At 42.5% G+C, this 22,424-nt stretch overlaps 1 protein-coding gene across 1 annotated transcript in view; it reads left to right on the top strand.

Annotated features, from left to right (window-relative positions):
- Positions 1-22,424, top strand: part of LOC122904122 (sine oculis binding protein homolog) — a 162,223-nt gene that overhangs the window by 39,563 nt on the left and 100,236 nt on the right. Inside the window, exon 4 of the mRNA XM_044244600.1 lies at positions 1,473-1,624. Coding sequence (XP_044100535.1) covers positions 1,473-1,624 — 152 coding nt within the window. The remainder of the gene's footprint in view (positions 1-1,472; positions 1,625-22,424) is intronic.

The raw sequence follows: 22,424 nt of genomic DNA, 5'->3' as shown, positions 1-22,424 counted from the left end.
CATGACAGACTGTACGAACCATGAATATGTCAACAACTCATGGACCAGGCCTTGCCTAGCAATTAGTCTTTGGGGGATTTTATTCAGAAATCAGATGACACTATACCAGAGCTTATTGGGGATTTTGTGATTACCATTCATGTCTGGAGCATGAGTCTGGGAGAGCTAAAAAAAAAAAATTCATAAAGGAAGAAGAAATGTGGCTGATAATGGCAATCAGTCATATGTACATACATTGTCAATTGGGAGGATCAGAAGACTCAAAATACAGCAAAAGTTCCTAGGAGGCAGCAAGAACCTATTTTGTAGACTTCTAATTAAAGTCTCCTTTTATTGCTCCCACCCCTAAATAGACTGGTATATCCCAGACTTGAGTCATTTGAATATCACTGTCACATTTTTGTCAGAACTTCTTATCACCTGCATTATGATTTACTCAATATATTTTGTTAACTGACTCACTTTAAAAGCCTCTCTTTGCTTTAAGCAGTAATATTCGTGATATTATGGGCTTGTTTCACCCGTAAAATTTGTTTTCTTCTCTTGCAAAGGGAAAGAAATGCAGGATTTTAATTATTGAAAATTCTCGCATACCACTTAACGTCATTCTGCACGTCTCCATGACCTGGGCCGCAGGTCCTGCAGGAGCTGCTAGGGACGACCAGCCTAGCCGAGAATGATCTTTACGGCTGTGTGACCTCAGGTCTCATGCCTGACACCTCCATTACCATCCCTCCATTTCGGGACATGAGCTACATCACATGGAGAGAATTTAAATCAGGCCTGTGCCTCCCTGAGGACACCCATGCAGGAAGGTTTTGTCATAAGACACTGCTGAGTGAGCCTGGCTAGGGCCTTTCCATCGGCGGCATCTGGCCACTCACGTCCTTCCTTTTTTGACTTAGCCATACCACTTGGGAAGCATGACATCACAAGGGTAAATGCCGCCCCATGTCCTCTAACAGTGGTGAGCACCAGGCTGACCAAGATGGAGCCTGGTTCCTGACCCTCAAGGTGCACACGAGGACATCACATTTGTGGGTTAGCACTCGGGTGTCCCACCTCGTGTGGCCCTCACAGGCTTTCAGCACCTTTGAGGAAACGGGTCATTTTAGCAGCTTCATGACAAACTGGGCCTGGCTTAACCAGGTAGAAAAATGCAATTTTGCCAGGCTAAGAAGCCCCGGGAGCCCTCCTGGGTGTGCATTCATATTCTGGATTTTTAAGTAAATGATGTTTTTTTGGAGACTTAAGAGCCAACCAAGAAAAAAAAAAAAAAAAGAAAAAAAAAAAGAGTGAAAGCAAGCACTGAGTCTTCCCCTCAGGAGCTGGCTCCCCTACGGAGGTGAGAAAGCGGTGAGGTGCAGAAATTGAAATTTGGCCTCAGGTAGCTCTGTCAGGCTCAGGGTGTGTCTAAGTTTGAAGGGATGTTTGCTTCTGATATGAACATTTTTCTTATACTTTTATTATAGAAGATGATGTGTCAAATGTACAAATAATGTGTGCCTGGTGCCAGAAAGTGGGAATCAAGCGCTATTCCCTGAGTATGGGAAGTGAGGTGAAAAGCTTCTGCAGCGAGAAGTGCTTTGCGGCCTGCCGACGAGCCTACTTCAAGAGAAATAAGGTAAGAGCACTAGAGAGAGGCGGCCGTGCAGGCCTCCCCAGACCACGTGCGCATGCGCCTCTGGCTTCTAGCTGAAAACACTGTGCACATTTTCCTTTGATTTTATTTTTTTCTGTTGTGTCTGTTCTCCTGCTCTGTCATTCTTAACCTTTCGGAATGAGGAATCCCCTTCTCAGTGTCTCCTGTTCTTCCGTTTCTCTGTCTTGATGTTTGGATTCTGAGAGGGTGAATGAGAATCGGGTGAGGAGGGACGCGGTGGCGGTGGTCGCAGCCGAGTGACATTGGAGGTGCCAGCGTCTCTCCAGCAGTAGAGGGGGTAGGCTAGAGTTCACGAAAGATAAGTGGTAGAGACGGCTTACACAGGCCGAGGAGCGAGCCACGGAAGCGTGGCCAGAAAGCTTTAGTCCACACAGTTTCATATCTGTTCCCAATGGGGATATTGCTCTGGCTCTTTACAAAACCTGATCCACAAAATTCCAATCAAGAAGAACGTCAGGTCTCACTTGATGCCTTATGTGCAAGTTGACTGAAACCAAGAAAAGGTGAAATAATGGATACCTGAACCAACATTCGCTCACACAGCCAAGCCTTGGTGAGCAGCCTGGTGGGTGAACACAGGGACAGCCATAGTTCATCAGTTTTTGTTTTGTTTTATTTTAAGACACCTCAGCTCTGAAAAAAATATCCTTTTAGAATAGTATCAGCCACCAGTGTTGAGAAATGGAATGCATGATGGTTTTACAATCTCACACACACAGACACGCACAGCTATTTCCGTAATCTTTAAAAGAACCACTGTAGCATTTTGCCACCACTTACTGAAGTAAATTGCTACTTCTTGATTGTTTTCCATTGATCTGGAAAGCTTCCTTTAATTCATAAAATTGTCCACATTTTGCCAAGCATTTCCATTTCCATAATACGAGCTTGAAATCTGTCTTTTCTCGAAGCGAACAATTATTATTATTATTTTTTTAAAGTCTGATATTTGTAATCCTGGAATGCTAATCTTGGGTTCACTGCATTGCAAGAAGCACTGTTGCAGCAAATTGTCTCCTGCAAATTTGGGTCACATCATTCTGCCAAAAAACATAATGCTGAAAGAATTAGGCTGCAGGAACCAGCGGGGTGGAATTTTAGTAGCAGTCTCGAAGAATTAGGCTCATAATCTTCACTGGAACAGGGAGGCAAGTAAGGAAATTGTTTGGAATTCTTTTGGGACAGTCAACAGTCGAGTTCATCTTCCCTCAGGAGGGGCCAATGAGATGCCAGAGGAAGGCAGTTAGAGCAACGCCTGGGAGACACGTTTTGTTTTAATATAGGAGGATTAAAATGATCTCTGAGATCCGGGGGCTCCCGTTTTGAAGGCTGAGCACTGGGGTAACAATCACAGGAGTGGACCCAGCGCTTTCATCTTCAAAGCCCTACTTACCACAACAAAATACTTTGCATTCCAACCCAGAAGATGGCTAGAGAACAGGGGTTTTTGTCTTTCTATGGTTCTGAAGGATTATGGGTCTGAATCTTGATGGACGGCCTGTAGTGAGTACAATCAAGAGAGATGAATTTGTTACAATCCCTGTGATACGTATCATCTTTTGCCAAAGGACTTGACTTTAGTAAGCCTCTGAAATAGCCGTATATAAAAATATATATCATTATAAATAACGTGTAATATTACATCATTATAAAGTTTAAGGTCGAACTGAATTTAAACTTCTCTGGCATGCAGTTTTAAAAGATACAAAACTGGGAGCCAAGATAAAAATTAGTACTTGGATTATACGTACGGCAGGTAAAATCCGAGGAGGACCGTTACCTTTTGCTTCCTGCAGGGAATTACCAGGGTAGGTCTTTGAACATCTTGCAGAAGCTGGGAGTCACAGTGGCTTCAAGTTTAGCCAGTGACTTTGACAGCTGATCCCAGCAGCCCATTAGTGTACATACAATACCTGTCTTCTCCGCAATCTTCATGCTTATTTATGTATTCCAAAGCTCTGCTACACTATACCTTCTCACTTTTCAAATAGGGGAATAAAGCGGTCACATTGCTTGCTGGATGCTTTTTTATTTTTTATTTTTTTTTAAATTTTAAGAGTGTTATCTCTGCAACAATATCCTATTGTATTACCAAAAACATGTACAGCTGCTGCATTTCTGTTAACTGATAGGATTTTGTGGTCATTTCATTTAGGGCTTGGGTTTCCTAATGGCTTGTATTCGATACCAGTCTCCATCCTGCCATTTCTAAGAACTGCTGTAATAAGCCCCAGGGTGTTTCCCACTGAAGACAATAGCGAATAGCTACTTTTCTTGTGCCGTTTAACCAAGTCTTTAGTCCTCATTATTAAAATTGTGGACTTCCTTAATCTTAGAAAAAGGGCAAAATTCTTCCTGTTCTGTCATAAAAGATTTTCTGGCTACATTCTGCACTAAATTTTAGATAGGCAGAACGGGATGGAAAACAGAGTGGGTAATGTGTGTGGAGAAGAGAAATTCGCCTTAGGTGTAATGTAGATTTTAAAATACATGTAAAGTTAACTATGCTGTAAATTATGCTTTATAATGACAGCCCGCTTCTTGGTGGATGGCATGCTGGGATCTAAAAATGGTCTCTAAGTTGAACCCAAATTGCATGCATAACTTTACAAAGAAAAATCCTAGTAGAAAAGGTAGCTAATTAGGAGCCGCATTCAGCTGACCTCTGTTTTGTGTCTGAGCAACACCTGCATTTGTGAATGTAAATTGGACAGCTGTGACTGCGGTTCCCCTGCTCTCCTCTTCACAAATGCTTGGGTATGGAGGCAGGAATTGATTTGCTGCTAAAAACAAGGACAAAAATAGCCCAACTCTCAAAATGAAGGCCCCCTGAAAATTGGCTCTTTAAATTTCATTTACTTCTGCACCCTTCTTTCTCTGGGTCTCTGTGTCTGTTTGATGGAGTAGGTTGAGAATGTCATGTCATATACGTCTCTCTCAAACCCTGGCCCTAACAAGTAAGGTGGGTAGACTCCAGCCAAGTTGACCCTTTGGGCATGTAGTTTGTATTTTTAAACTGAATAATAAAGTTTACAATTTTATTTGAAGGGTTGTTTGGATCACTACACAGACGTAGGCTTTCTTCACGATGTTTCTGTTAGGAGGGGGACTGTGAGTCACAGCTGTATTCACTTTAGGAACCTAACTACTAGCTTATACATTTCAGGACATCGGCTCTAAGAAGTGATAGTGTTAATTTGTAATTATATTTTGTGGATTCCTTATCCCCAACAGCCTCCATTGCTGGCTCCAAAGTTTTTAAACAGTGGGGAAGAAAAATACTTTTGTAGTCTATGGGCATTGGCTGAGCAATGGTACGTGCGTCTCATTACTCGATGCACTGGAAAATTTTCAGGGAACTAAAAGCTTGCTCTTCTCCCAGCCCCTTTTTGAGGCCACAAGTAGAGAAGGACTTGGGAACATTTCTAGCCTAGTGATTTGCCTAGGAGTTGAAAAGTTGCAGAGGTGTCTTATTGGTTTTGCAGGAGATGCTCACGTGTTTTGTTTCACAAACACCAGTTTTACTTTGCCCAATAACACTTAGAAATTGTCTTTCCTGAGGGAGGATGCCTTGTAATCATTATCTCTTTAAAAATAAGAGTAACAAGACCACAAGTAATAGTCATCTCCAAATAGCCCGTGTTTGGTCTTTTTCCTTCTGCTTGGGAAAATATCTCATTATCTAAACTCATGTCCATAAATCAAGAAGGAAATAAAAACTCAAGACAAATGGCCAATGCCGGCAATGCAAATGATTGTTTTCTTCTCTTTGTTAAGACCTTAAATTTTAGTGTTCTTTATGGGTTCATGGCATTGATATTTTAGTAACAGACACAATTGCCTAAAAACACCAAAGTTTTGCTTCCTTAGTCTAATTTCCCTGTAATTTGAAACAAGAATAGATAGAAATATTTCTTCAACATCATAATGTTGCGGTTCACCACCAGACCATGGAGGAAAGTAAGCTGTGTAGATAAGGGATAACAAAAAGGATGAATTAAAGATTAAAAGGGTATAAAGAGAAACAACATTTGCAAATCCTATCATTAAATTGCTAGCCATCATGATGATAATAACAACAAATATTTAAAGAGGGGAATATTGTATAATAAAGCATTTATCTCACTTTCAAATGATTTCCTACATTCACAGAGATTTTTTTCTTTGAAGAGATCCCTTTTGGAAAACCCATCACTAATTAGCATGTATCATATTATTTGAGGACACATTTTTATTTAGACTACAGTAGTCCTCCCTGACCCTGGGGGAGACCTTCTAAGACTCCCAGTGCATGCTTGAACCTATGGATAGTACTGACCCCTCCTGATACTATATTTTTACCTATACATACACACCTATGATAAAGTTTAATTTATAAATTAAACACTATATAATAAGAATTAATAATAAAATAGGACAGTTATAATAATATACTGTCATAAAACTTACGTGAATGTGGATTCTTTCTCAAAATATCTTTACTGTACTGACCTTCTTCTTGCGATGCTGTGAGACGTAGGCGTTGTGAAGTAGTGCTAGGCCACTCTTGACCTTGTGATGATAAATCAGGAAGATCATCTGCTTCTAGACCACAGTGTACCACAAATAACTGAAACCATGGAAAGTGAACCATGGATAAGGGGCACTCCTGTATTGGTCTTTTTATTAAACTTGAAGATATCTTGGAAACGTTTCTCAGTTTCAGACTTAATTATCGAACCTAGTAGCACAGAAGAAATGCGTAACAGTTGCCCTGCAAATCGAGTGATTAACCTGGCTACTTTGTTCCCTTGAAACACCTGCAAGATTTAATTTGCAACATGGTTATTATTCATGAAATTTGGGGGAAGGACGTCAAGAAATTATTCGTAATTAACGTTCTTAGACTGCCCGAATCTCAGGCCACAGACTTGCTTTTGCCAGTTGCTTGCAAATATTCTCAGTTGAGCAGTAAACATTCCAGGGAAGTGCCAGAGTTCTTCCTGCAGGTTCACCTGGAATTTACGGGGTATCAGTGAGACTTCTGGGTCTGTCTATCTCCCCTGGCCTGCAGCACGATCAATCTGGTTCTGCCTTTTGGATCTGTGCCACAGGCCTGTCCACTGGCTGCATAGACCGTGGCCCCCGCTGCCCCACCCAGGGCTTCTGTCTGTCATCCAGTGGCCGAGTTCCCTCTTGGTCACAGCAAACAGGGGCGTCCTCAGAAAGCTCTAGGGAAAGAACAACAAGCCCAACTGTTTTCTCATTCTGTGGTATTTTGGAATATGGAATGGAATAATGATGAGAGGCTGCAAAGGAGAACCTCAGAGAAAAGCAATAGCAGAGGAGGGGGAAGGTGTTAGCCCTTTGAAATTCATTTGGGGTGGGATTCCAGCAGGAAAGTTTGGGGCAGCGAAGCAAGACATAGGTCAGGTTAAAGTGATGCCTGGGCTCTTGAAGAAAGCCAGAAAGTGTTCCAGGGGCAGAGCTTCTGTAGTGATGGGGGAACCTAGTGCCCCCTAGAGACATCCAAAACTCGGGGGAGAGGCATGTAAGCATGTTTATCAGAACACTTGAACACCACTGAGAAGCGCTTGTTTAAGGGATACCGGGAGCACAAACAGAAGGGGGCAGGTAAGTTTTTTACTGCAAGAAAAGAATAGCACCCCTGTCTAGGTTTTTTTTTTTTTTTTTTTAAGATTTTATTTATTTATTTGTGAGAGAAAGAGAGAATGAGAGAGAGGGGAGGGTCAGAGGGAGAAGCAGATTCCCAGCTGAGCAGGGAGCCCAATGCGGGACTCCACCATAAGACTCTGGATCATGACCTGAGCTGAGGGCAGTTGCTTAACCGACTGAGCCACCCAGTCGCCCAACCCCCATCTGGTTTTTAGTGGGCTCCATTTTGGAGGCTGTAGGGAAAACAGAGAAATAATTTTAATCTGTTATCCAGAATGGATGTCAACTTCTGCATAATACTAGATTTTTTTTTTTTTAAGATTTTATTTATTTATTTGACAGAGAGAGACCACAAGTAGGCAGAGAGGCAGGCAGAGAGAGAGAGAGGAGGAAGCAGGCTCCCTGCCCAGCAGAGAGCCCGATGTGGGACTCGATCCCAGGACCCTGAGATCATGACCTGAGCCGAAGGCAGCGGCTTAACCCACTGAGCCACCCAGGTGCCCCCATAATACTAGATATTTTAGACTAAATATGAAGAGATGATTAAAACTCCAAATAGCTTCAAGCCCCAGTGTTTGTTCAACATTTCTGTTCAGCGCACAAAAGGAAGGGGGGTGGATTTTTCGTGATTCCGAATCTGATCATCTGGGGATGCGTGTGCAGATCTATGGACATATTCTCAAATGCTGATTTTCAGACATAGTGAGAGTCTGGCCATCCTCCTAGTGATAGCTAATGCTATAAACTTAAATCAAGTTTCTCTCATTTGAACTGCCGGTAATTATCCAATCCATCTCGAAGGCACGCTCTCGTTTAGCATTAACCACAGTGTCAGATTGCATCAGCTACATTGTGTTCTGGTGAGTGCGGCCGCGGAGTGATGAATGGGCGTGCCTCAAGTTCATAGTCCGGCTGTCTGGTTGGGGGCAGCGGGCAGCTCAGGAAACAAATGAACAGGAAGGGTTCCAGTTATTTGGGACATGCTTTCTCTGAATCGATCCAGCCCCTTGCATAGCCAACTTTCTCACCTTGCTGCTAGCGGTGTTCTCGGTTGTAACAAGCATTTCAAGAATTATCTTCTGGGTTGTTCTGATGTGCTTCTCCCATCGTGAGCTACCTCCAGCCCTCCATGCACCGGACTTTAAAAGGACCGTGTCATGAGACCTTATTCATAAAGACCACAGGAGGAAGAAGTTTCTAAGAGTATGTAGTGCCCTGTCCAGAGAAACCAAGAGAGAAGGATTGTGCATTTTCCTAGGACCGTAGTTAGGTTTTTAACTCAAATGCCTTGTTAAAAATGTGAAGTACCCAAGACAGGCCAGGTGGCTTGCCTTGAGATATTTTAAGGTAGTAGTTTGAATCCAGAATTTTTCTCACACACTTTTGCAATGTGTGGTCACAAAAGCTAGTACACTCAAGATGGCCATATGCGGGAGAGGCAAGCTGTAGGCACACCTGCGGTCTTTATCCCTGCACCACGCCGCCCCCACCCCGGTCTCAGTGCCACCGGCTGGCTTTTGCACACAGAGGCAAACGTGTGAACTGGGCAAGCCACGTGGACTTATTTGTTCCTTGGGCTCTTGGCTCTTTGTTCCTATTATCACAGATTAGGATGGAATATAAAGAAGGTTGTTGTAGATGGCTGCGTAATTCCTGCCCCAGCAGTTGAGCTGGAGAATGGGAAATTCCTTAACGTTACAATCCACTCTGTGCACTGTGCACAGTGCAGTCTAATGTCTACTGACAGACTGCCTTTGGAGGTTACAAACGTCAGTCTCTTGCATTCTTTGTAAACACAGGCTGTGGGCCAGAGCTGGGCACGACTACAAGCACAGGAAGGCAGATCAATGGTTTAATGAATCCATAAAAGATCCTTGAACTCTGCTGCAAGGTACTCAGCACTCTAGTTAAATGAAACTCCTGTAGTCTTTAACAAAGAAAGAGATAATCAATGGCTGGAGGGTGGAAGCCAATGTCTGGTAATCACAACCTCCCAGAATTTGTGTTGCTGTCTCATTGCTGACAGTGGGTTAGCCAGACCCAGGTTTGGGGGCTCACTACTTCCATACTAATATTTTTCTCAAGGTTTGAGCTGCATTTAAGCCAGAGATGACATAATCATCGAGTGCTGCCTCTGTAAGGACTCTTTTTTAAAGCTATGGAATATTATTTAAATGACATTTCTTTAAAGTAATAAGATTAAGCTCCAGAATTATATTATTCTAACATGTAGTGTCTTTGTAAGGCATCCCCATGATGAAAAGTAAATAGGGGAATAAAATCCATTCATGATTAAGTCCTCTGAATGTCAAATTACATAGTGTTGGAGAGCCCTGATTAATCCTTGCATGGTAAAATATTCCTCATTAGTTTGCTATGGCTAAGGGTTAACCACTGCTATTATAAATTCAGACATTAATGTATTTTCTGCTTAATTCATCTTCTAATAGAAGAAAATATGGTTAGTAGATAGGAATTTTTTTTATCTCTAAATTTGCCTTGGAAACATTATACTGATTTATAAGAGAGCTTTGGAGGCATATAGGAGAAATCCTTCATAAATATGTTCAAATGAATTTAAAAGTATTTAACTACTTTTGATTGTAGAAAAACAACTGCTTTGACTTTGAAATGATTTTTTTTTTCCCACCGAGATAGTAGAAATTATAAGTCAAAGATTTTGCATCCAATTTTTGTCACACAAACTTGAGCTTTCCTAGTGTCTCAATTTCTTGATTAACTAATTAGCATTACGAGAGCTGGTCCTACCCTAATAAGTGTATTTTGGGGACTTGGTGGGTAATAGAAATTTTGAGGTATGACAATTGCTAGTCTGCTTCACAGGCTGATTGCCAGCCATTCTAGGATAAAGTGGTGATTTTGAATAAATGATATATTATCTTGTGATCTATTTTGAGAGAATAAAGTCACATTATCTTAAATAGGGTAAGCAGTTTTAAGACTGTGCATCCGACTCTGTTATAAGACCCATCTTTGAAGGCCCTGATACTTTCTGTCATCACATGTAGGATTAAATATCTTATAAACTAGAGTGATTTAAATTGTTGGTGTTTGGGGATACAGAGACACAGGGGTAGGTGAGATACAGGTGGGCAGATAGACATTTGTGACAACATAGATAGACCTTAGAGGGTATTATGATGAGTGAAATAAGTCAGAGAAAGACAAATGCCATATGATTTCACTTATCTGTGGAATCTAAGAAAACAAATGAATAAACAAACGCACAAACAAACAGCAGACATAAACCCACAAATACAGAGGACAAAATGGTGGTTGTCAGAGGGGAGAGGGATGGGGGGATGAGCTAAATAGGTGAAGGGAATTAAGAAGTACAAACACCCAGCTATAAAAATAAATAAGTCACAGGAATATAAATTAAAACATAGGTTTATATCAATAATATTATAATAACTTTGTATGTGACAGATGGCAAGTAGACTTATCATGGTGATCATTTCGTAATGTGTACAAATGTTGAATCACTATCTTGGACACCTGAAACTCATATAATATTGTATGTTAACTCAGTTCAATACATAATACATGAATACATAATATTGTATGTTAACTTCAGTTAAAAAAGAAAAGGGAAAAAAGCAGGGCAAATACTTAAAGACAAGGGGGATTTGCCTGGTAGGAGACAAGTCTCTGTGCTGCTTTTTTGTTTGTTTTTAGCCAAGATTAAATAAATTGTTATTTATTCATCCATTTATTTAAACAAATAAAATAAAAGATATACTGTGTCTCCATAATATGCTAGGCACTGTTTTGGTCTTGGCGAATACATTGAAAAACAAGAGAAAAGTCCCTGCCTTAAAGGAACTTAGATTCTTTCTCTAAGGGAGATTGATAATATACAAGTTAAAAATATGTATATATGTAACAAAATTTCAGGTAGTGACAAGTGCTATGAAGAAAAACCAGAGTGAGGACGTGGATGGTGAGGGGGTGCTATGTTATATCTGGTGGTTATGGAAGTCATCCTTGAGGAGGTGATGCGTGGGCAGGGACAGAAAGGGTGATGAGGCTGTCATGAAAAGAGCTTAGAACAGAGAATTTACAAGAGGAGGGGGAGCAAGGGAGAGGCAGAGGAAGAGCCTTGGCATTTCTGAACAACAACAAGAAGACCATATTGTCTGGAGTTGAACGGTCAAAGTGGTTGGGACCAGATCACGTAGGGCACAGAGCTACTAGTTTGGATTTTCTCCAAACTTTGATGGCAACTTCTGTGAGGCATTGAGCAAGATGTGTGACATGATCTAATCTTCTCTGTTGATTGGATCTCTGTTAAGGAAGTAATACATTTAAGATCCCGGGTGCAGAGAGGATTTAGGGAGTAGGAAAGGCAATAGCATTCCCATGGAGTTGGGTGTGTCTGGCAATAGAAAATGAAAAGTGTCAGATTCACTGAATTATTCACTAGTAGTTATGAAACATTTCCAGTAGCAAAAGTATGTTGAACTAGCTTAGGGTTTCTCTCTCTCTCTCTCTCTCTTTTTTTTAAAGTGTGGGGAGAAATGATCCAAGGATGGATATTGTTGGTTAAGTGTTCTGACATAGTGGCAGGTGGGGCTTGAGCCTAGTCTAGAGGGGAGGTTAAGATCTCAGAAGGTAAGCTCAATGCAGAGAACAAACCTTGGTCTGGGAGACAGATCTATGGTATCCACAGGCATCTGCACGGGCCCTAGAAGTAGTGTGAGGGAAAGGAGGTAGTAACTTTAAAGGGAGCATCTTTGGGTAAAGGGAGTGTTTTGACGTTCACTTTATTCTAAAGGTAGACTTAATTTGCTGATAGTTATAGGCTGTATCAGGATTTTTGGGGGGGGGAGGGGAGGCAGGGGGCATGGAGTATCAGGATTTTTTTTTTTAAGATTTTATGTATTTATTTCACACACACACACACACACACAGATCACAAGTAGGCAGAGAGGCAGGCAGAGAAAAAGGAGGGGAAGCAGGCTCCCCGCTGAGCAGAGAGCCCAATGCGGGGCTCCATCCCAGGACCCTGAGATTATGACCTGAGCCGAAGGCAAAGGCTTAACCCACTGAGCCACCCAGGTGCCCCGAGTATCAGGATTTTTAATGCAAGTAAAAGAAGACCCAACTCAAACTGGTTTAGACTTTAAAGGACATCTTTCATCCAGTGGAATTCAAGTTCTACGGTAGGGTATGCTTCAGACAGGTTGATCCTGCAGTGCAGTGGTTTCATTTCTTCTCATCTTTGTGCTTTTGTATATAGAGTGTTGGCTGTTTTCAAGGCAAGTTACCCAGAGGTCATGGGAAGGCCGCTAGCAGCAGTCAGGCCTATATGCTTCCTTGTTCATATCCAGTGAAAGACAGAGTGCCTATGTCCTAACATTCCAAGCAAGAGTCTTGAAATTCATATTTATTGTTTATGATTAGGTCACATGCACATGCCTGAACTGGGGCTATGACCAGGGCAATGGCTATTCTGATTAGCTTGAGCCAGTCAGGGCTTCCCTTGGATGTTAGAGTTAGGCTTATTTTCCTCTAAAGCCCATGGGAGGCACGTGAGGAAAGGCAGCTACCAGAATGAAAATTTGGAATCTCTCTTTTTTAAAAAAATATTTTATTTATTTATTTGAGAGAGAGACTGTGAGAGAGAGCATGAGCGAGGAGAAGGTCAGAGGGAGAAGCAGACTCCCCAAGGAGCTGGGAGCCCAATGCAGGACTCGATCCTGTGACTCCAGGATCATGACCTGAGCTGAAGGCAATCACCTAACCAACTGAGCCACCCAGGCGCCCCCAAATTTGGAATCTCTTAAGAGAGGGAAGGGGTCAGAATGATGGCTGATGGTAGGTGCCGGCAAATATCCATGAGAGAGGAGAAGAGACCTCATGAGGTTATCTCATGAGGTTGAATTCTTTACACAATGAATATGGCATGCCCATCTCCTCTTGTCCTGTGGAAGAAGGAATCTGAAATCCAAATATGGATTGAGAGATAAAAATATGGTTAACATTCACCATAGGACACTTAGATGAACTACTTCTCTCTAGGACCAGCTATTTGAAACCCCGATTATTAGAATGTTGTCCTTAGTACCAGGACAAAGTGCTGACTTGTTCTCTTCTTTTTGGACCCCATAGTATATGTGATTGCATGGAACTAAGATGAAGGGATTGTGTTTGGCTGTTAGATATGCTTATTTATGAAGAGGAACAATGGTACTATTAGAAGAGCAGATAGCACAATAAATAGTTCCACCAGTGGGAGTGGCCAGGAGATGTTGGCCAAGGACTGTACTGGATATGGGCAGGCAGATACCTGGGACTGGGTGAGGCTGCTGTTACATATCAAAGGTGAGCCTGCCTGCCACATATTTAAGCTTTCTTTGTGGCTGAAAACTGTGCCTGCTGAACAGTAGGGAGTGGAGAATGTTCAAACAAATTGTGATTTAGTCTGAGGCTGAATGCATCAAGTTCAGTAGCAGAAGGAGAAGAGATCATGAAGGCTGCAACTTGCAAGTTATTAATTTATCTATATATTTATTAAGCCAAGATTTCTTGAGCAGGTACTATGTGCCAGGCACTGTGCTAGTCGTTGGCGTTCCAACGGACAATGAGAACCGGTTCCTGCCCTCATGAAGCGGTGGAAGGCAGACATTTATTTACATAATACCACAGATGTGAAATTGTCACTGTGTCAAGTGCTGAGAGTGTGTGGGCACAGTGCTGTGAGGGCCTCCAACAGGGAGATTTGATTAGCCAGGAGACCTGGAACCTTCCCTGAGGAAGTAGGGCTTTCACTGAAATTCAAAAGATGAGCAGATGTGAAGGAAGGGAGAAAGGGGATGGAGGATCTCTCTGGGAGGATACAGCAGCATGATCTAGAACCCTGGCCCTGATCTGCTACTTCTTTGCTTATTTCGAGTTCTTTGTGAGGGAATGGATCATTAACCTATAAACAAGAAAACAAACAGATATTCCCTGGAACAATAATCCCATTGATCCATTTGTTTCTGTCTTTGTTCATTCATTCATTCATTCATTCATTCCTACCAACCCTTGGGGATTTGCTGCTTGCCTACTAGCTTCTGCCTTCCTTGACTTTTCACTCTGCTTCATGGATGGTGGACTAGGCACAATATTACTAATTTATTTCAGGGAGTATTTTGACAGCCTGTAGCTCCTGAGGGTAGCAGCATTTTGTAAATAAATAATAAGAATAAGAATAATAACTCTAAGACCCTAAGTGTTTTTATTATCTAATGTATCAGGAAAGAATAATAACAGCAGAGAAAAGATTGGGTGAAAATGCACTGTTTTGGGGGAAGAAAATAATTAGTGTCTGACAAATATGGCTGGATGACTGAAATTAAATGGAATAAGCTATTTTTTGATGGAAAGAGCCAGAGAAAGGGCAGAGCCTGCCCACCTCCCCACCTCCCTCTGGGTGTGGGAAGAGACGTGGTTTTATTATATGTAGAGAGAACTATAGACTTATGTTACATTAATGTGAGAGTAGACCGGAAGTTTGGGTGATAAATCTCAGGATAGAGGAACGCTTACTGATGCCCAGGTCCCCAGACTAGATAACTGTGATAAAATGGGAACTGAACAGCAGGTCTGCCAGCAAATAACAGAGGACGATTCTCAGGGCACAATGGTGTGGCGGGAAGGAAGGAATTCTTCTCCCTTTCTCTGTATTCTTTGTTTCAGCCTAGGATCTCATTTAGTGCCTAGGGTCGTGATGACCATCCCGTAGAAATGTGGTGCTGAATAAATAGGCAGGTAGGCGGTTCAGATTTTATTTTCATGGGTCTCAACTGGGTGGTGTGGACACGGATATTCAAAATGGGGGGTGGGGTCTCTGCGTCACTTTTCAGGATGCCCGCTGGAGGAGATGACCCTCCCTGAGCCTAACCGAACCTGCACCTGCCTCAGGTGACGGGGGATGGGCACCACGGTGCAATTCAACTGGAGTCAGTGGCCCCTTCTCCAGTTCCAGTAACTTCTGAGAACCACATATAGTGACAGTCGTTTCCAAAAGAGGCTGATTTTAAAACTGTGATGAAAATGGCTAACAGCAGGCTGAAGGTTAAAGTAAAAAACTTAAAAACCATAAAATCTGCCTGGAGGCTATTTAAGCAAACTGTTTTAGAGGCACAGATGGTTCATATACCTCTGAGCCAAAAACAAAAAAGTAAAAAGGGGACAGTAAAGCTGGCGTGATTAAGCAGACAAGTATGAAAGTTTTATTAGTACGAAAAAGGCATCCTTTTGAAAAGTGAAAAATCTGTCTCTGGCAACTCGGAAGACATGTTAAAGACCAATGGGGAATGGAGAGGACACACAGATGACATCTCAGAAAGCAGCCAGAAAGTGCGAAAACACACAGCGTGCTTCCATACATTGGGTGTTGGGGGCTGTGCTCTAAGGAGATTAGAAAGCCCTGGAAGACAAAGATGGGGTATGTGGAGGGTGGGTGTAGCATCCTGTCCTGTCCTTTTGAGGTGCGGCAGTGTTTATAGGGATTTGATGTGACTTAAATTTATGAGTTGGGTCTCCAAGGAAAAGGAGCTGGACCAAATCTGAGATGCTTAAGCGCCCCTAGTCAGAAGGCCCAAAGCATGTGAAGGAAGTCAGGTATGATATTGCTTCCGGTACGACTAAACCATCGTAAGCATCCCTGTAAGTACGAAATCATTGTGGTGGGAGGTCCTCCAGCCTCTTCTTTCAGTGCCTCCAGCACACACCTTCACGTATGCTCCTGTCCACATGCACGGACACACACATATGCTTAAATAGAAACTCTCCTGGTTTGAGGTTGGTGAGTTTCCTTTATCATAACTGGGAGAGAAGTCAGGTTCCGAAAAAGAACACTAACAGTGCACAGTGTGCAGGGCTGTCATTTGAGAACCCTCCTCTGAGAACAAAACAAAACAACAAAACAAAACAGTATTTGTGTCTTGAGTTAGCATTTCAATATAAACCTTAAAAAAAAAAAAAAGATGACTAAATGTAGCCTTGCAAAAAGTAAGGTAAGTTGTTTGGATTTTCAAAAATCCAAATAATTCACTTAGAGTTTGGCTGACTTTCTCCAAAGAGACCCTTGAGGAAAATAAATAACTGAAGGCCAGGAATAAAGCCTTACCTTGGATTAAGAACCTGGGTAAGGAGTGGATGATATTCCTCAGAGTACGCATAAATTAATAGCATACTGTCCCAGGGGTTTATATTAGGAATAGTGTCACTTAATACACTGCTTATTTGGAAGTAGATGACAGGAAGGAAGGGAAGTTTGCTACTTTTTCTAAGTTGCTTTCATTTGAAAAACCACAGGGGATTACCTCCTCCCAGCTCCCTCCTCCTCCCCTCTACCCCAGCACCAAACCCTGCTCTACAAATATATGAATATAATGAGGTAACCTGACATCAGATGCAATTCCATTCACTGAGCTGTCAGCTAGCACAAGAGGACAAAAACATTCAATCCTCATACTCACTGATACAGGCTGGCTCTCAGCATCCCCAGAGAGGGGAATTTGGTTTGGTTTGAATGGGCTTCAATTGTGTTCCTTGCCTAGACTTTAAAAAAAAAAAAAAAAAAGGCATTTAGATGTTTGCTTTAAAGATAGTTTTTTACAGTGGACAAAAGTATGTCAAACAATACGCTTTGTCCCACCTTTGCAGGAAATGTGTAGTTCATCCTCATTTAACCTGAGTTTTATAAAAGGCTAATGCTGAACTTTGAAAGAGTTGACATAGAGGATTAAAAATATTTTCATTAGGCTCCAGACTATACAAAGATGGGATGCAAAGAGCCTGAAAAGGTACACTGATGGGGACCAAAGAACCAATAATAAAACTAAAGAATTGGTGAAGATAAATACAATGAAAGTGTACCCTGCCTCTTAACACTTGGGGTAACCTTTGCAGTTGGCCACCATGGAGAAAGACCGGGTCAGACTTCGTGGCAGATGGTTTAGTACATAGTGCATATATTAATCCACAGAGGCAGCCTTGGAAATGCAAGCAGGTTGTTAATGATCGTGTACAGCAGTTGTGAGCTGCTCCTGCTCTTGCAGTAAGGAATTCAGATGTCATGCTTCAGGGTTCAAGTTGATGAGTTTCTGGGCTGGGAAAACATTTCCCTCCTGTAGTGCATTGCACAGCCGATGAGGCATGCTCCGGGGAAGGGGTGATGCAGGTAGAGGGGAGAGAGAGAATGTAGACTCACATCCCAGGTCCGTGATTTAGTTTGACGACTTCCTGTGTCTGGTTAAAGTGGCACCATGGAGGGTACATCAGAGGACGAGGACTTTGTGAATCAGCTGCGAAGGCAGCAGATACCACGACTATAAACCTCATAGAACTTCAAACCTGATACTCAAGTCAATACTGACTGCAAATGAAATAAAGAATTCCCCCATCTTATGGCCTATTGGCACCCGAGAAAGCCTGTACCGGGGATATCTTTTTCATTTTCCTATGTCCTGAGTTGCTTAATAAGTAGAAATGAATAATGTTGGCTTCCCAAATTCCAGAGCATTGAACTTGACTTAGAGACTGAATCAAAAGCAGAAAACCCCAGAGGATTAATTACGAAGATGTATGCTCCGAAGCCCTACGAGGGATGGAGCTCAGAGAAATTATCTGTATTTGTTGAAGCCTAAATCAAGACAACCAGAATTAACTAGAAATTCAGGAAGAGTTGGATGAACAATTTAGATGCTTTACATGGTATGTCCTATTAAATGTGATGAGAGGGGAAAATTAAAGTGCACAAAAGTAAACTTAAGAGGTAAGCTTAAATTAACACTTCTGAACCCCAACCAGCAGACTCCCTTTCTCCTTCATTCTGCTTTTTTCACTTCCTTTACATTGCTGATGCAACCATTTGGCACTTAATAAATACCAGTTAAATGTAATTCTTTTTTTTTTTTTTTTTAAAGATTTGATTTATTTGTCATAGAGAGAGAAGCGAGAACAAGCACAGGCAGACAGAGTGGCAGGCAGAGGCAGAGGGAGAAGCAGGCTCCCTGCCAAGCAAGGAGCCCGATGCGGGACTCGATCCCAGGACGCTGGGATCATGACCTGAGCCGAAGGCAGCCGCTTAACCAACTGAGCCACCCAGGCATCCCATGACCGTGCAATTCAGCAAGATATTCGGTGTCCCTGGGGCCTCGCTATTTGGCTTAACGCTTGGTCAGGGGTTGGGAATGACGATTTGGACCTCAATTTCTCTCTCCTTGTGTATGTAGGGACATGGATGGATGATATATGGAATAAAACCTATATCAAAGTAGTTATCACAGTTAGCCCCTGTCCTCTGTATTCTCCAGGGCCATACAGGGGCCCAGCAAGAGGTAGCCATTACTGTGTTGTCCTAAACCAGCTGTGCACGGGAGGAGACATGGAGAGCTAGGCATCACTCCCCCCTGGGCAGCCCGGCACCCGTGGCCCACTCCCCCTGCTTCCCCTTCCTTCAACCTGGAGTGCCAAGCTGGCTCCCAGGGGAGATGGGAAGGAAGTTGGCTGTTTCCTTCTTGCTCTCTTGGGTCCTGATGCTGTCACCCAGCTCCCTTTCAGGAGCTACTGCCTGGCAGATCAGGGATCTGCACCCATCACTGTTGGCTTGGGCCTGGACACTGGAAGAGACTGGGGAAGTAAAAGGCTGGAGAGAAGCACAGAAATGCATATTTGGGTAGAAAGCCGTGTATCCTGTGCACCCAGCGAATGAACCAGAAACTCTGCTAGGTGTGATAGAGGAATGTCTGTCCGAGTGTGTGAGTTTTCCTGTGCTTGCGCGGAGATGTCATTCCACACGTTTATTCATTTACCCATTTATTCAGCCCCCACAGCATGCTGGGCGTTAGTCTGTGCCTGGGGATACAAAGATGAATAAAGGAGAGGTTTCTGCCTCTAAGGCTCTCGCAGTTGAATAGGGGAGACAGCCAAGTAAGCAAATGATATGGTAGGAGGCATGCCGGAGCAGATGTGGATGAGGACAACTGGGGACCATAGAGTGACTTCCCCAGCCCAGGGGCCAGGCTCCTCTGCATGAGTGAGCACATGCTAGGATGCGGACTGAAATGCAAATTCCGGAATTGGGACAGACAGGAGAAAGGCAAAGGATGGCAAGGCAGCTTAAAGGCTCTGAGTCAGGAATGGGAGTTCTACTTGTCACACGTTAAAAAACAAATGTATAAGCCTTATTGTAGTCGCCAGGGTCCATAATAACATTTCAAAATATTACAGACTTTCTAGGGATGCTGAAAACCATATCCCATGACAGAAAAAAATGGGTTTTGGACGTCCTTTGGTCTTTAGGTTGTATTTAGGAAAACATGTGCAAGAGATTAAAGGAGGCTGAGAAGTTGAGAACATATAGACAAGGCTCATGACAGACATGCTGAGAGTTAGATGCATATCTGCGTGCTTTCTGGACTGTTCGAGCTGAAAGTGATGTGACAAAATTTCTCCAACATCCTCCTATTACAGATGAGAAAACTGTGGCCCTGAGAAGGGAGGGGACTTGCTGGGGCCACAGAGCTAGTAAGGGGCAGATACCATCCGTGCTGGGATCAGCAGGAGATCTCTGAAAGCGGCAGGAGGAGAATTGTAATGGCAGTAGCTCGAAGAGCAATAGAAACAGCTCTTCTTTGTCATTAGAATAGCACTATTTAGTAAGTGTACATATATACTTCATAAAAGGGCTTAGTATGCTAGTTTTCAAAGTTTTATTTGCCAAGAACTTGGAGTAAGAAATGCATTTTGCTTTGTAATTTAGTACACATGCACACGCCACCCCCCCCCACTCCTGCCCTACTTCCTATTACTTAAGTCACTTCAATGCTGGCATTTTCTTGATTTTGCTAGGAAGTGTCGACAGAAGATATTCACGCAGTTATGTCACAACTGCAACCTGGATGGCAACAATTATAAAATGCATCACGATTTCAGAAGTATTAAAATATGAAAAATGCTTAGGCTTTAGAATATGCAAAAGAGGGTATATCCATTTAAAATTGAACGAAAAGTGGGGCATCTGGGTGGCTTCAATCGGTTTGCATCTGAGTCTTGATTTTGGCTCAGGTCATGATCTCAGAGTCGGGAGACCAAGCCCCAGGTCAGGCTCTGTGCTCAGCTGGGAGTCTGCTGGAGAGTCTCTCTCTTCCTCTTTCCCTACCCTTCCCCCAGTTGGCGCTCACACGCTCTATCACTTTCTCTAAAAAGTAAACAAACAAACGAACTGAACCAAAAGCTTCTTGAAATAATACTTTTTTTTTTTTTTTTTTAACGTGTTGTGCTCTGGTATTTTCTGTTTTGTTCTGCTCTATTTTACTAAAAAGTTGCTGGTTGGGACTCATTAATGGGCTGAGAACCCAGCTTGAAAGTACTGGATGAATAGGGAGATTTGTATTAAATGTAATTATTATGGCAGGATGGGGGGCCTTCAAGGTCTTACCATTGGATTCTCCTTGATTTTGACCCTGTAATTTCACCAAGTTAAACTGAGGTATTTCTGTTAGTTTTTCTAAACTTTAATTGTGGACTCTGTTAATGGAGTCATATTTATCTCTTAAAATGGCCAATGGCTGCCCATTTATAATATGCTTTTAAGTATGCATTTGTCTTGATGGAGAACTGGGGGCAGCGAGAATATTGATCAGACAGTAAAATGGAATGCTCAGATTTTAAAATGAGCTACGTCAAGTTCTTGTATCAAGTGAAAATGAAGGAAAGGAACGCAGAAGTGACTTGGTGGGGAAGGAGCTTAGGTAAGAGAGCCAGGTAAGAAGAGCAGACAGAGAAGACGGGCCTGAGCGGTGAACTGAAGAAAGAGAAGCAGCTTCCCACGCAGCTTTTCATTATAGTTCTCAGCCTTGGGCCAAAGGTGACGAGGAGTTAAATGGCAGCGCATAGATTGTTGCCATGTTTGGTCTGGTGTCCGTGGCACAGTCAATGAGATGATGCCCAGGCTTGTCCGGTAGGTCAGTAGGACTGTGCTGCTATTCATGGCCTGAGGCTTCTCCTTTCCAAGAACTGGCCCTGTCAGGGGACTTGTTTGAGGGTACAGGTTGGCTATTGAGGAGAAAGAATGGTTGAATTTACTTATTTTTACTTCACTTTTAATTTCAGTATATTTAATGTACATTTTTTAATAAAGATTTTATTTATTTATTTGACAGAGACAGAGACAGTGAGAGAGGGAACACAAACAGGGGATAGTGGGAGAGGGAGAAGCAGGCTTCCCGCTGAGCAGGGAGCCCGATGTGGGGCTCGATCGATCCCAGCACCCTGGGATCATGACCTGAGCCAAAGGCAGACTTAACGACTGAGCCACCCAGGCGCCCCTTAATGTACATTGTAAATATTAGTTTCAGGTGTACAGTACAGTAACTCAACGATTCTATACATTACTCGTGCTCATCATGATTAAATTACTCTTAATCCCCCTACACCTATTTCATCCATCCCATACCCACCTGCCCTCTGGCAAACCACCAATTTGTTCTCTATTTTAAAAAGTCTGTTTTTGGTCTCCTTTTTCTCAGTTTATTTCTGAAATTCCATAGGAGTGAAATCATATGATATTTGCCTTTCTCTGACTTATTTCACGTAGCATTTTATCCTCTGTCTCCATCCGTGTTGTTGCAGATGACAAGATTTTGTTTTGTTATGGCTGAATAATATTCCTCTGTGTGTGTGTGTGTGTGTGTGTGTGTATGATATCTTCTTTATTCATTCATCTATAGATAGACGGTTGAATCTGTTTTAAAGTAGGCTGACAAAGAAATTATAGCTAAGGCTTTCACATATCAATAATTCAGTAAGCTAAATTAGAGACAAGGTAGGTGGAGAGGGGGGCAGAAACCAGCAGAGAAAACTGGGGAACTGGGGCAGGGCGTTCTTAACCTCTTATTTGAATCATAGCCTCCTCGGATAACCTGAAGAAAAGTTCAGAGTGGACCTTTTCTCTAGGAAATAAACAGACACACAAATTTTACAGATTGTTTCATAGGTTCATGGACTTTCTGAAATTCATTCGTTGACCTCTTGAATTCAGATTTAAAATCCTAACTGAGAGTGATTGGATGTGGGAAAACTCCTC

Source organism: Neovison vison, chromosome 1, assembly GCF_020171115.1.
Source record: "Neovison vison isolate M4711 chromosome 1, ASM_NN_V1, whole genome shotgun sequence".
NCBI lineage: Eukaryota > Metazoa > Chordata > Mammalia > Carnivora > Mustelidae > Neogale > Neogale vison.
The sequence above is the reverse complement of the archived record's forward strand: the minus strand, read 5'-3'. Positions and strand labels throughout refer to the sequence as shown.